Raw genomic sequence first — 14,380 nt, 5'->3', positions numbered from 1 at the left:
CCGGAATTCCGGGCTTTGGGGTGGAATTTCCGGGATTTTTCCGGGATTTTCCCGGGATTTTCCCGGGATTTCCCGGGAATTCCCGGATTTTGGGGTGGATTTTTGGATTTTCCCGGGATTTTTCCGGGATTTTTCCGGGATTTCCCGGGAATTCCCGGACTTTGGGGTGGATTTTCCGGGATTTTCCCGGGATTTTCCGAGATTTTTCGGGATTTCCCGGGAATTCCCGGACTTTGGGGTGGATTTTCCGGGGTTTTTTCGGGATTTTCCCGGGATTTCCCAGGAATTTCCCGGCTTTGGGGTGGATTTTCTGGGATTTTCTGGGATTTTCCGGGATTTTCCCGGGATTTTTCCGGGATTTTTCTGGGATTTCCCGGGAATTCCGGGACTTTGGGGTGGATTTTTGGGATTTTCCGGGATTTTTCCGGGATTTCCTGGGATTTCCCGGGAATTCCCGGACTTTGGGGTGGATTTTTGGGATTTTCCGGATTTTTCCGGGATTTTCCCGGAATTTTCCCGGGATTTTCCCGGGATTTTCCGGGATTTCTCGGGAATTCCAGGACTTTGGGGGTGGATTTTTGGGGATTTTCCGGGATTTCCCGGGAATTCCGGGATTTGGGGTGGATTTTTGGGATTTTCCCGGGATTTTCCCGGAATTCCCGGACTTTGGGTGGATTTTTGGGATTTTTCGGGATTTTCCGGGATTTTTGGGATTTTCCGGATTTCCCGGGATTTCCCGGGCATTCCCGACTTTGCCATTCCGCAGGGACGACGAGGCCGCCGCCGATTCCCCAAAGGAGCAAAATTCCCCGAAATTCCCAAAGGGCCCGAAAGCGCCGGAGCTGCCGGGGGGGCCCGGCCCCGCCCCAGGGGGGTCCTGGCCAGGAAGGTCCTGGCAGGGAGCGACGGCAAAAAGGGTCCGGATTTGGGATTTATGGGGTTTTATGGGGTTTTAATGGATTGATGGGGTTTTAGGGGATTTTTTAGGGGATTTTAGGGATTTTTAGGGGATTTTTGGGGATTTTAATGGGATTTTTGGGGATTATAATGGGCTTTTATGGGATTTTATGGGGTTTTATGTGGTTTTTAAGGGGATTGATGGGGTTTTAGGGGATTTTTATGGGGTTTTATGGGGTTTTTATGGGATTTATGGGGTTTTATGGGTTTTTAGGGGATTTTTAGGGACTTTTATGCGATTTCAGGGGATTTTTAGGGGATTTTTAGGGGATTTTATGGGATTTTGGGGGATATTTATGGGGTAGTTGTAGGATTTTTTGGGATTTTTTGGGATTTTTATGGGATTTTTATGGGGATTTTTGGGGGATTTTTGGGGGGATTTTTGGGCTCCGGGCCAGGAAGGTCCTGGCAGGGAGCGACAGCAAAAAGGGTCCGGAGCTTATGGGGTTTTATGGGGTTTTAGGGGATTTTAATGGGATTTTTATGCGGTTTTATGGGATTTTGATGGGATTTTGGGGGATTTTTAGGGGATTTTTAGGGATTATAATGGGATTTTTATGGGGTTTTTATGGGATTTTTTTGGGATTTTATGGGATTTTTAGGGGATTTTATGGGATTTTTAGGGGATGTTTATGGGATTTTTGGGGATTTTTGGGGGATTTTGGGGCTCCGGGCCAGGAAGGTCCTGGCAGGGAGCGACGGCAAAAAGGTCCGGAGCTTATGGGGTTTTATGGGGTTTTAGGGGATTTTATGGGGGTTTTATGGGATTTTTATGGGATTTATGGGGTTTTTATGGGATTTTATGGATTTTAGGGGATTTTTGGGGATTATAATGGGATTTTTATGGGATTTTTATGGGATTTTGACGGGATTTTGGGGACTTTTATGGGATTTTAGGGGATTTTACGGGAATTTTTATGGGATTTTAGGGAATTTTAATGGGATTTTATGGGGGTTTTAGGGATTTTTATGGATTTAGGGGGTTTTTATGGGATTTATGGGATTTTATGGGGTTTTTATGGGGTTTTATGGGGTTTTTATGGGATTTTAGGGGATTTTAATGGGATTTTGGGGGATTTTTAGGGGATTTTGGGGGGATTTTTATGGGATTTTATGGGATTTGGGGGGTTAATGGGATTTTTATGGGATTTATGGGATTTTATGGGGTTTTTATGGGATTTTGGGGGATTTTGGGCTCCGGGCCAGGAAGGTCCTGGCAGGGAGCGACGGCAAAAAGGGTCGGAGCTTATGGGGTTTATGGGGTTTTAGGGGATTTTATGGGATTTTAGGGGATTTTTAGGGGATTTTTGGGGATTTTTAGGGCATTTGGGGGTTTTTGGGGATTTTTAGGGGATTTTTGGGGATTTTTAGGGCATTTTGGGGGATTTTAGGGGATTTTTATGGATTTTTATGGGATTTTTGGGGAATTTTTTGGGATTTTTAGGGGATTTTAATGGGATTTTTAGGGGATTTAATGGGATTTTTTGGGATTTTTGGGGACTCTGGGGGATTTTTATGGGATTTTTATGGGATTTTTATGGGATTTTTGGGGGATTTTTGGGGGATTTTAGGGGAGTTTTGGGGGATTTTGGGCTCCTGGCCAGGAAGGTCCTGGCAGGGAGCGACGGCAAAAAGGGTCCGGATTTGGGATTTTATGGCGTTTTTATGGGATTTAATGGGATTTTTATGGGATTTATGGGATTTTATGGGGTTTTTTATGGGATTTTGGGGGATTTTAGGGGATTTTTATGGGATTTTTATGGGATTTTGGGGGATTTAATGGGATTTTATCGGTTTTTAATGGGATTTATGGGGGATTTTAGGGGATTTTTATGGGATTTGGGGAATTTTGGGGGATTTTTGGGGATTTTTAGGGGATTTTTATGGGATTTTTATGCGGTTTTATGGGATTTTGATGATATTTTGGGGGATTTTTAGGGGATTTTGGGGGATTTTTATGGGATTTTTATGGGATTTTTATGGGATTTTTATGGGATTTTATGGGATTTTTAGGGGATTTTTGGGGATTTTTAGGGGATTTTTAGGGATTATAATGGATTTTTATGGATTTTAGGGGATTTTTGGGGATTATAATGGGATTTTTATGGGATTTTTGGGGGATTTTATGGGATTTTTATGGATTTTTTTATGGGATTTATGGGATTTTATGGGATTTTTAGGGGATTTTTAGGGGATTTTTGGGGATTTTTAGGGGATTTTTAGGGATTTTGATGAGATTTTGGGGGGATTTTTATGGGATTTTTTGGGGGATTTTTGGGGGATTTTGGGCTCCGGGCCAGGAAGGTCCTGGCAGGGAGCGACGACAAAAAGGGTCCGGAGCGATGGGGGTTTATGGGGTTTTAATGGGATTTTTATGGGATTATGGGGTTTTAATGGATTTATGGGATTTTTAGGGATTTTTATGGGATTTTTATGGGATTTTATGGGATTTTTATGGATTTTTATGGGGTTTTTATGGGGTTTTTATGGGATTTATGGGGGATTTAATGGGGTTTTTAGGGGATTTTTAGGGGATTTTATGGGATTTTTATGGGATTTTAGGGGATTTCTAGGGGATTTTTATGGGATTTTTTATGGGATTTTATGGGATTTTTATGGGGATTTTTAGGGGATTTTTGGGGGTTTTGGGCTCCGGGCCAGGAAGGTCCTGGCAGGGAGCGACGGCAAAAGGGTCCGGAGCTTATGGGGTTTATGGGATTTTAGGGGATTTTAATGGGATTTTTATGGGATTTTTATGGGATTTTATGGGATTGTTGGGGGATTTTTTGGGATTTTTAGGGGATTTTAATGGATTTTGGGGGATTTTTAGGGGATTTTGGGGGATTTTAGGGGATTTTTAGGGGATTTTTTTGGATTTTTAGGGGATTTTAATGGGATTTTGGGGGATTTTAGGGGATTTTTATGGGATTTTTAGGGGATGTTTACGGGATTTTATGGGATTTTATGGGATTTTTATGGGATTTTATGGGATTTTTATGGGATTTTATGGGATTTTTATGGGATTTATGGGGGTTTTATGGGATTTATGGGATTTTTATGGGATTTTATGGGATTTTGGGGGATTTAATGGGATTTTATGGGTTTTTTATGGATTTATGGGGGATTTTAGGGGATTTTTTATGGGATTTTATGGGATTTTGGGGGAATTTTTGGGGATTTTGGGGATTTGGGGGCAATTTAGGGGATTTTAGGGGATTTGGGGAGATTTTTAGGGATTTGGGGGGATTTTAGGGGATTTTGGGGGATTTTTAGAGAAATTTGGGGCAGATTTATGGGATTTTTTAGGATTTTTTTGGGATGTATGGAATTTTTTTAGGATTTTTTTTTGGGATTTTTTGGGATTTTTTGAGGATTTATGTTTTTTTCCGGGATTTTGACCGGATTTCCCGTTCTCCCCGCAGCTCCCTGGGGCCGGCGGGGCTGGATTTTAATGGGATTTTTTAGGAATTTAATGGGATTTTTTAGGAATTTAATGGGATTTTTTAGGAATTTTTTGGGGATTTATGGGATTTTTTAGGAATTTTTGGGGGATTTTAATGGGATTTTTTAGGAATTTAATGGGATTTTTAGGAATTTAATGGGATTTTTTTTAGGATTTATGGTTTTTTTTCGGGATTTTGACCGCATTTCCCGTTTTTCCCGCAGCTCCCTGGGGCCGGCGGGGCTGGATTTTAATGGGATTTTTTAGGAATTTTTGGGGGATTTTAATGGATTTTTTTAGGAATTTCATGGGATTTTTTAGGAATTTAATGGGATTTTTTTAGGATTTATGTTTTTTTTCGGGATTTTTTTTAGGATTTACGTTTTTTTTCGGGATTTTGACCGGATTTCCCGTTTTTTCCCGCAGCTCCCTGGGGCCGGCGGGGCTGGATTTTAATGGGAATTTTTAGGAATTTCACGAGATTTGGGGCGGATTTGGGCTGGATTTATGGGATTTTTTCGGGATTTTTTTGGGATTTATGGTTTTTTTCGGGATTTTTTTTGGGATTTATGGTTTTTTTTCGGGATTTTTTTTAGGATTTATGTTTTTTTCCGGGATTTTGACCGGATTTCCCGTTCTCCCCGCAGCTCCCTGGGGCCGGCGGGGCTGGATTTTAATGGGACTTTTTAGGAATTTAATGGGATTTTTTTTGGGATTTATGTTTTTTCCGGGATTTTGACCGGATTTCCCGTTCTCCCGCAGCTCCCTGGGGCCGGCGGGGGCTGGAAGCGTTTCGGGGCCGAGCTCCGGGGGTCGTCGCTGCTCCTGCGGCGCGACCCCCCCGAGGGCCCCGCGGAGGTTTTGGGGCTCCCGCACGCGCTGGCGCAGCCGCAGCCGCAGTACGGCAAGAGGCCGCACGTGTTCCTGCTGCGCTGCGCCGACCGCCGCCTCTTCCTCTGCCAGGCCCCGTGAGCAGCCCGAGCGCCCCGAGAACACCCCGAAAAAAGCCCAAAAACACCGACAAAAAACCCCGAAAACACCGAGAAAAAATCCCGAAAACACGGCCGAAAAATCCCGAAAACACCGACAAAAAATACCCGAAAACACCGACAAAAAAGCCCGAAAATACCGACAAAAAATCCCAAAAACACCGACAAAAAATCCCCAGTCCGGGAAAAATAGCCATAAAAATACTGCAAAAAAAAACCCCATAAAAACCCCAAAAAATACCCAAAAACACGGACAAAAAATCCCCAAATCCGGAAAAAAATTCATAAAAATACTGCAAAAAAAACCCCAAAAATACAGCCAAAAAAGCCCCAGTCCGGGAAAAATAGCCATAAAAATACTGCAAAAAAAAGAACCCAAAAAATCCAAAAATACCCAAAAACACCGACAAAAAATCCCAAAAACACCGACAAAAAATCCCAAAAACACCGACAAAAAATCCCGAAAACACCGACAAAAAAGCCCGAAAACACCGACAAAAAATCCCAAAAACACCGACAAAAAATCCCGAAAACACCGACAAAAAAGCCCAAAAACACCGAGAAAAATCCCAAAAACACCGACAAAAATACCCGAAACACCGACAAAAAAGCCCAGTCCGGGAAAAAATAGCCATAAAAATACTGCAAAAAAAACCCCCAAAAAACCCAAAAAATACGGACAAAAAATCCCAAAAACACCGACAAAAAATCCCCAGTCCGGAAAAAAATTCATAAAGATACTGCAAAAAAAACCCCATAAAAACCCCAAAAAATACCCAAAAACACGGACAAAAAATCCCAAATCCGGGAAAAAAATTCATAAAAATACTGCAAAAAAACCCCAAAATACAGCCAAAAAATCCCCAATCCGGGAAAAATAGCCATAAAAATACTGCAAAAAAAAGAACCCAAAAAATCCAAAAATACCCAAAAACACCGACAAAAAATCCCAAAAACACCGACAAAAAAGCCCAAAAACACCGACAAAAAATCCCGAAACACGGACAAAAAAGCCGAAAACACCGACAAAAAATCCCAAAAACACAGCCAAAAAATCCCCAGTCCGGGAAAAAAATTCATAAAAATACTGCAAAAAAAAAAACCCCAAAAACCCAAAAAATACCCAAAACACCGACAAAAAATCCCAAATCCGGGAAAAAAATTCGTAAAAATCCCAAAAAAAACCCATAAAAACCCCAAAAAAATACCCAAAAACACGGCCAAAAAATCCCAAATCCGGGAAAAAAAATCATAAAAATACTGCAAAAAAAACCCCCAAAAAACCCAAAAAATACCCAAAAACACGGACAAAAAATCCCCAGTCCGGGAAAAAAAATTCATAAAAATACTGAAAAAAAACCCCAAAAAAACCCCAATCCTGGGGAAAAAAATTCATAAAAATCCCAAAAAATTCCCAAAAAAACACAGCCAAAAAATCCAAATCCGGAAAAAAATTCATAAAAATACTGCAAAAAAAAACCCCCAAAAAACCCAAAAAATACCCAAAAACACGGACAAAAAAATCCCAAATCCGGGAAAAAAATTTGGGATTTGGGATTTGGGATTTGGGATTTCTGGTTTGGGTTTTGGGATTTGGGGTTTGGGGTTTGGGATTTGGGATTTGGGGTTTGGGATTTGGGGTTTGGGGTTTGGGGTTTGGGGTTTGGAATTGGGATTTGGGGTTTGGGGTTTGGGATTTGGGGTTTGGGATTTGGGGTTTGGGATTTGGGATTTGGGGTTTGGGATTTGGGGTTTGGGGTTTGGGGTTTGGGATTTGGGGTTTGGGGTTTTGGGATTTGGATTTGGATTTGGGGTTTGGAATTGGGATTTGGGATTTGGGGTTTGGGGTTTGGGGTTTGGGATTTGGGATTTGGAATTTGGGGTTTGGGGTTTGGTGTTTGGGATTTTGGGTTTGGGATTTGGGATTTGGGGTTTGGGGTTTGGGATTTGGGATTTGGGGTTTGGGATTTGGGGTTTGGGATTTGGGGTTTGGGATTTGGATTTGGGATTTGGGGTTTGGGGTTTGGGGTTTGGGATTTGGGGTTTGGGATTTGGGTTTGGGGTTTGGGGTTTGGGGTTTCTTTGCAACATTTGGGCTATTCGGGGTTTTTTTCCCGCGCTGTTTGTGGTTTTACCACACGGGGCGGGTGCGACGCCGCGATGACGTCGCTGTGACGTCACGGTGACGTCACGCAGGAGCGCGGCCGAGCTCTCCCAGTGGGTGTTCGGGATCAACGTGGCCGCGGCGCTGTCGTCGGCGCCGCCGCTGCCCGCGGCCGTCGGCTCCGGCGCCGCTTCGTGCGCCCAACGCTGCCCTCGGCGCCCAGCCGCTGCCCCCCGGTGAGAGCCCACAAAAAACCCCAAAAAAATCCATAAACCCAAAATCCCAGAAATCCCAAAAAATCCCCATTGAAATATCCCAAAATCCCAAAAAACCAGACTGAAAACCCCATAGGAACCCCAAATCCCCCAATCCCACCCTGCCCTCGGCGCCCAGCCGCTGCCCCCCGGTGAGAGCCCAAAAAAAACCCCAAAAAAACCCCCAAAAAATCCTCCCAAAAACCCATAATCCCAAAAAATCCCAAAAAATCCCAGAAATCCCAAAAAATCCCCATTGAAATATCACAAAATCCCCAAAAATCCACAAAAACCACCCAAATCCCCCAATCCCTCCCTGCCCTCGGTGCCGAGCCGCTGCCCCCTGGTGAGACCCCACAAAAAAACCCCCAAAAAAATCCCCAAAAAATCCCATAATCCCAAAAATCCAAAAATCCCGAAAAATCCCCATTGGAATGTCCCAAAATCCCATAAAACCACCCAAATCCCCCAATCCCACCCTGCCCTCGGCGCCCAGCCGCTGCCCCCCGGTGAGAGCCCACAAAAAAACCCAAAAACCCCAAAAAAATCCCATAAACCCAAAAAAACCCAAAAATCCCCATTGAAATATCCCAAAATCCCAATAAATCCCATAAAACCAGACTGAAAACCCCATAGGAACCCCAAATCCCCCAATCCCACCCTGCCCTCGGCGCCCAGCCGCTGCCCCCCGGTGAGAGCCCAAAAAAAAACCCCCAAAAAATCCCAAAACTCCCACAAAAACCCCAAAGAAACCCCCAAAATCCCAAAAAAATCCCATAAAATCCCAAAAAATCCCCATTGAAATATCCCAAAATCCCAAAAAATCCCATAAAAACCGTCCAAATCCCCCAATCCCACCCTGCCCTCGGCGCCCAGCCGCTGCCCCCCGGTGAGAGCCCACAAAAAAACCCCGAAAAAAACCCAAAAACTCCCACAAAAACCCCAAAGAAACCCCAAAAATCCCAAAAAAATCCCATAAAATCCCAAAAAATCCCCATTGAAATATCCCAAAATCCCAAAAAATCCATAAAAACCGTCCAAATCCCCCAATCCCATCCTGCCCTCGGCGCCCAGCCGCTGCCCCCCCGTGAGACCCCACAAAAAACCCAGAAAAATCCCAAAAATATCCCCAAAAAATCCCAAAAACCCAAAAAAACCCAAAAATCCCCATTGAAATGTCTCAAAATCCCAAAAAATCCCATAAAACCAGCCCAAAATCCCCAATCCCACCCTGCACTCAGTGCCGAGCCACTGCCCCCCGGTGAGACCCCACAAAAAAAAACTCAAAAAAATCCCAAAAAAATCCCCCAAAAATCCCATAATCCCAAAAATCCAAAAATCCCGAAAAATCCCCATTGGAATGTCCCAAAATCCCATAAAACCAACCCAAAAATCCCATAAAAACCACCCAAATCCCCCAATCCCATCCTGCCCTCGGCGCCCAGCCGCTGCCCCCGGTGAGACACAAAAACCCAAAAATACCCAAAAAAACCCCCAAAAAACCCCCAAAAAATCCCAAAACCCAAAAATCCCAAAAAATCCCCACTGAAATATCCCAAAATCCCAAAAAATCCATAAAACCAGCCCAAAAATCCCATAAAACCAGCCCAAATCCCCAACCCCACCCTGCCCTTGGCGCCGAGCCGCTGCCCCCCAGTGAGACCCCAAAAAAAAACCCCAAAAAACCCCAAAAAATCCCAAAAACCAAAAAAATCCCATTGAAATGTCCCAAAACCCGCAAAAATCCCAAAAACCTCCCCAAAAACCTCCCAAAACCCAAAAAATCCCATTGAAATTTCCCAAAAACTGCAAAAAGCCCAAAAACCTCCCAAAAAATCCCAAAACCCCCAAAAATCCCCATTGAAACGTCCCAAAAACCCCCAAAAACCTCCCCAAAAAATCCAAAAAAACCCAAAAAATCCCCAAAACCCCCAAAGCCCCAAACTTGGGCTGTGCCACCCCAATGTCCCCAATGCCCCTGTGCCACCCCAGTCACCCCAATGTCCCCAATGTCCCAAATGTCCCCAATGTCCCCAGTGATGTCCCGGTGCCACCCCCAATGTCCCCAACAATGCCCCCAATGTCCCAAATGTCCTGGTGCCATCCCCATGTCCCCAATGTCCCCAATGTCCCCAATGCCCCGGTGCCACCCCAATGTCCCCAATGTCCCCAATGTCCCCATCGTCCCCAGTGTCCCCAGTGATGTCCTGGTGCCACCCCAATGTCCCCAATGTCCCCAATGCCCCGGTGCCATCCCCATGTTCCCAATGTCCCCAATGTCCCCAATGCCCCGGTGCCATCCCCATGTCCCCAGTGTCCCTGTGCCAACCCATTGTCCCCAATGTCCCCAATGATGTCCTGGTGCCACCCCAATGTCCCCTGTGATGTCCCCAATGTCCCCAATGTCCCCAGGAGCAGCAGCTGTGCCAGCTGCACCGCTGGCTGGGGACAGTGACAATGATGTCCCCAATGTCCCCAATGTCCCCAATGTCCCCAATGTCCCCAGGAGCAGCAGCTGTGCCAGCTGCGCCGCTGGCTGGGGACAGTGACAATGATGTCCCCAATGTCCCCAATGTCCCCAGGAGCAGCAGCTGTGCCAGCTGTGCCGCTGGCTGGGGACAGTGACAATGATGTCCCCAATGTCCCCAGGAGCAGCAGCTGTGCCAGCTGTGCCGCTGGCTGGGGACAGTGACAATGATGTCCCCAATGTCCCCAATGTCCCCAGGAGCAGCAGCTGTGCCAGCTGCGCCGCTGGCTGGGGACAGTGACGTGCCAGCTCCTGGAGCACCAGCGGCTCCGGCCCGAGGGACGCGCCCGCGAGCAGCAGGAGCAGCGCGAGCACGGGGAGTTCCTCGCCGAGGAGGTGACACCGGGGACACCGGGGACAACGGGGACAACGGGGGACAGAGAGGGGACAACGGGGACAGCGGGGGACAGAGAGGGGACAGCGGGGACAGTGGGGACAGAGGGGGGACAGAGAGGTGACAGCGAGGGGACAGCAGGGACAGCGGGGGAGCATGGGGACATTGAGGACAATGGGGACATTGGGGGGTTGGGGACAATGGGGACATTGGGGACATTGAGGACAATGGGGACATTGGGGGGTTGGGGACAATGGGGACATTGGGGACATTGAGGACAATGGGGACATTGGGGACACAGCTCCTTGCAGAGGAGGTGACAACGGGGACAGCAAAGGGACAGCGAGGACATTGGGGGGGTTGAGGACATTGGGGCCAATGGGGACATTGGGGACATTGGGGACACTGGGGACACGGAGAGCTCCTCACGGAGGAGATGACAACGGGGACAGCGAGGGGACAGCGAGGGGGACAGCGGGGACATGGGGGGGGATGGGAACATTGAGGACAATGGGGACATTGGGGGGGTTGGGGACATTGGGGGGTTGGGGACAATGGGGACATTGGGGACACAGAGAGCTCCTTGCAGAGGAGGTGACAACGGGGACAGCGAAGGGACAACGGGGACATTGGGGGGGTTGAGGACATTGGGGCCAATGGGGACATTGGGGCCAATGGGGACATTGGGGATGCTGAGGCCACACTGGGGGGTTGGGGACATTGGGGACACCATGGGGCCAGTGGGGACACTGGGGACAATGGGGACACTGCGACACCAGGAAGTGACACAATGACCAGGGCGGGGAGGGTGACCCCGGTGACACTGAGGTTCACCACGGTGCCATTGAGGTGACATTGAGGTGACCCAGGGGGTGACACAGTGACACAGGGAGGTGCCATTGAGGTGCCACCACGGTGCCACCGCGGTGCCACTGAGGTGACAGTGAGGTGACCTGGGTGGGGGGGGTGACACGGGTGACACCGGGAGGTGTCATTGAGGTGCCACCTCGGTGCCACCACGGGGACATTGAGGTGACCTGGGGGTGACACGATGCCACCTTGGTCTCACCACAGTGCCATTGAGGTGACCCGGGGGGTGACACGGTGACACCGGGAGGTGCCATTGAGGTGCCACCCTGGTGCCATTGAGGTGACACTGAGGTGACCTGGGGGGGGTGACATGGTGACACTGGGAGATGTCACTGAGGTGCCACCATGGTGCCACCACGGGGACATTGAGGTGACTCAGGTGTGACAGGGTGACACTGGGAGGTGACACCAAGGTGTGAATTGAAGTGACACTGAGGTGACAGGGGGGTGACACGGTGACACCACAGTGCCATTGAGGTGACACTGAAGTGACCCAGCGGGGGTGACACCGGGAGGTGCCATTGAGGTGCCACCTCGGTGCCACCACGGGGACATTGAGGTGACCTGGGGGTGACATGATGCCACCTTGGTCTCACCACAGTGCCATTCAGGTGACACTGAGGTGACCTGGGGGAATGACACGGTGACACCGGGAGGTGCCATTGAGGTGCCACCTCGGTGCCACCACGGGGACATTGAGGTGACCCGGGGGGTGACACGGTGACACCGGGAGGTGCCATTGAGGTGCCACCACGGTGCCATTGAGGTGACACTGAGGTGACCTGGGGGGGTGACAGGGTGACACCAGGAGGTGCCATTGAGGTGACCTGGGGGGGTGACACGGGTGACACTGGGAGGTGCCATTGAGGTGACACTGAGGTGACACTGAGATGACCCAGGGGGTGACACGGTGACACCGGGAGGTGCCATTGAGGTGCCACCTCGGTGCCACCACGGGTGCCATTGAGGTGACCCGGGGGGGTGACACGATGCCACTGGGAGGTGCCACCTGGGTGCCACCCCCGGTGCCACCCGCGGTGACGTCGCCGCTGTCCCCGCAGCGCCGCCGCTGCCTCACCTACGTGCGGGCGCTGTCGACGTGGCTGCGCGGTGACACCGGTGACGCCGGTGACGTCGGTGACGTCGGTGACCTCCCGGCCTGGGGGACAGCGGGGAGCTCGGGGACATCCCGGAGTGTCCCCCTGTGCCCCGTGGGGACAGCCCGGAGCGTGCCCCTGTCCCCGCGCCGCTCACCAAGTGCCACTCCAGCCCCTCGCTGGCACCGGAGCCGCCGCCGGGCCGCGTGCGGCGCCACATCTCGGAGCGCCGGGCCACGCGCGTCATTGTCCCCAAACGTCACCGGGACCGCCTGTGACTGTCCCCAATGTCCCCAGTGTCCCCAATGTCCCCAATGTCACATCTCGGAGCGCCGGGCCACGCGCGTCATTGTCCCCAAACGTCACCGGGACCGCCTGTGACTGTCCCCAATGTCCCCAGTGTCCCCAATGTCCCCAGTGTCCCCAGTGTCCCCAATGTCCCCAATGTCACATCTCGGAGCGCCGGGCCACGCGTGTCACTGTCCCCAAACGTCACCGGGACAGGCTGTGACTGTCCCCAATGTCCCCAGTGTCCCCAGTGTCCCCAATGTCCCCAGTGCCACATCTCGGAGCGCCGGGCCACGCGTGTCACTGTCCCCAAACGTCACCGGGACCGCCTGTGACTGTCCCCAGTGTCCCCAATGTCCCCAATGTCCCCAATGTCCCCAGTGTCCCCAATGTCCCCAGTGTCCCCAATGTCCCCAGTGTCACCAATGTCACATCTCGGAGCGCCGGGCCACGCGTGTCACTGTCCCCAAACGTCACCGGGACCGCCTGTGACTGTCCCCAAACGTCACCGGGACAGGCTGTGACTGTCCCCAAGTGCCACCAGGACCGCCTGTGCCACCCCCGTGGGGACCCTGCCACAGGGACACCCCAAAGTGCCACCCCCAGTGACAAGGGACAGTCCCAATGTCCCCTCTGTGCCACAAGGGACACCCCAAAGTGCCACCCCAGTGACAAGGGACAGTCCCAATGTCCCCTCTGTGCCACAAGGGACACCCCAAAGTGCCACCCCCAGTGACAAGGGACAATCCCAATGTCCCCCCCAATGTCCCCAAAGCTGTCCCCAATGTCCCACCCCAGTGTCCCCACCCCAGTGTCCCCTCGATGTCCCCAGTGTCCCCTCCCCCCCTCACGGTACGAGGTTTTTTTTTGGGGGGGTTCCGCTCTGAGCCCCCCCGGGATTGGGAACAACTCAGGGAAATCCCAAACATCCAAAAAAATCCCCCAGAAGTCCCCAAATTCCCAGAACTCCAAAAATTCCCTAAAAATCGCCCCAAAAATCCATAAATTCCCCAAAAATCCCCGAAAAAATCCCAAAAATCCCATTCCCAAAAATCCCAAAAATCCCATCCCCAAAAATCCAAAATTTCCAAAAATCCCAATCCCAAAAATTCCATCCCCAAAATATCCCAAAAATCCTATTCCCAAAAAAAAAATCCCCAAATCCCAAAAATCCCATCCCCAAAAAATCCCAAAAATCCTATTCCCAAAAAATCCCCAAATCCCAACAATCCCAATCCCAAAAAATCCCCAAATGCCAAAAAAAAATCCCAATGCCCAAAAAATCCCAATCCCCAAAAAATCCCAATCCCAAGAGAATTTTGGGCAGAATTTTGGGGGGAATTTTGGGATTCCCCCGCTGTGGTTGTGCAATAAAGGTTCCGAATTCCGGGATTTTGGAGAATTTTGGCAATTTTTGGATGGGGGAGGGAGGAATTTTGGGAAGAGAGAAACCCCGAGGGTGTCGAGCCCCAAATCCCCAAAAAACGCCACAAAATCCCTTTTTTTTCCGACGCCAAA

At 49.4% G+C, this 14,380-nt stretch overlaps 1 protein-coding gene across 1 annotated transcript in view; it reads left to right on the top strand.

Annotated features, from left to right (window-relative positions):
* Positions 1–13,955, top strand: part of LOC128820021 (PH and SEC7 domain-containing protein 1-like) — a 20,220-nt gene extending 6,265 nt beyond the window's left edge. The window contains exons 2-7 of the mRNA XM_054000488.1: positions 2,529–2,593; positions 5,162–5,367; positions 7,585–7,728; positions 10,472–10,609; positions 12,539–12,984; positions 13,398–13,955. Coding sequence (XP_053856463.1) covers positions 2,529–2,593; positions 5,162–5,367; positions 7,585–7,728; positions 10,472–10,609; positions 12,539–12,955 — 970 coding nt within the window. The 3' untranslated portion in view covers positions 12,956–12,984; positions 13,398–13,955. The remainder of the gene's footprint in view (positions 1–2,528; positions 2,594–5,161; positions 5,368–7,584; positions 7,729–10,471; positions 10,610–12,538; positions 12,985–13,397) is intronic.
* Positions 13,956–14,380: the final 425 nt, after the last annotated feature.

Source organism: Vidua macroura, chromosome 28, assembly GCF_024509145.1.
Source record: "Vidua macroura isolate BioBank_ID:100142 chromosome 28, ASM2450914v1, whole genome shotgun sequence".
Taxonomy (NCBI): domain Eukaryota; kingdom Metazoa; phylum Chordata; class Aves; order Passeriformes; family Viduidae; genus Vidua; species Vidua macroura.
Note: the sequence above shows the minus strand (reverse complement) of the source record. Positions and strands in the feature narration are given on the sequence as shown.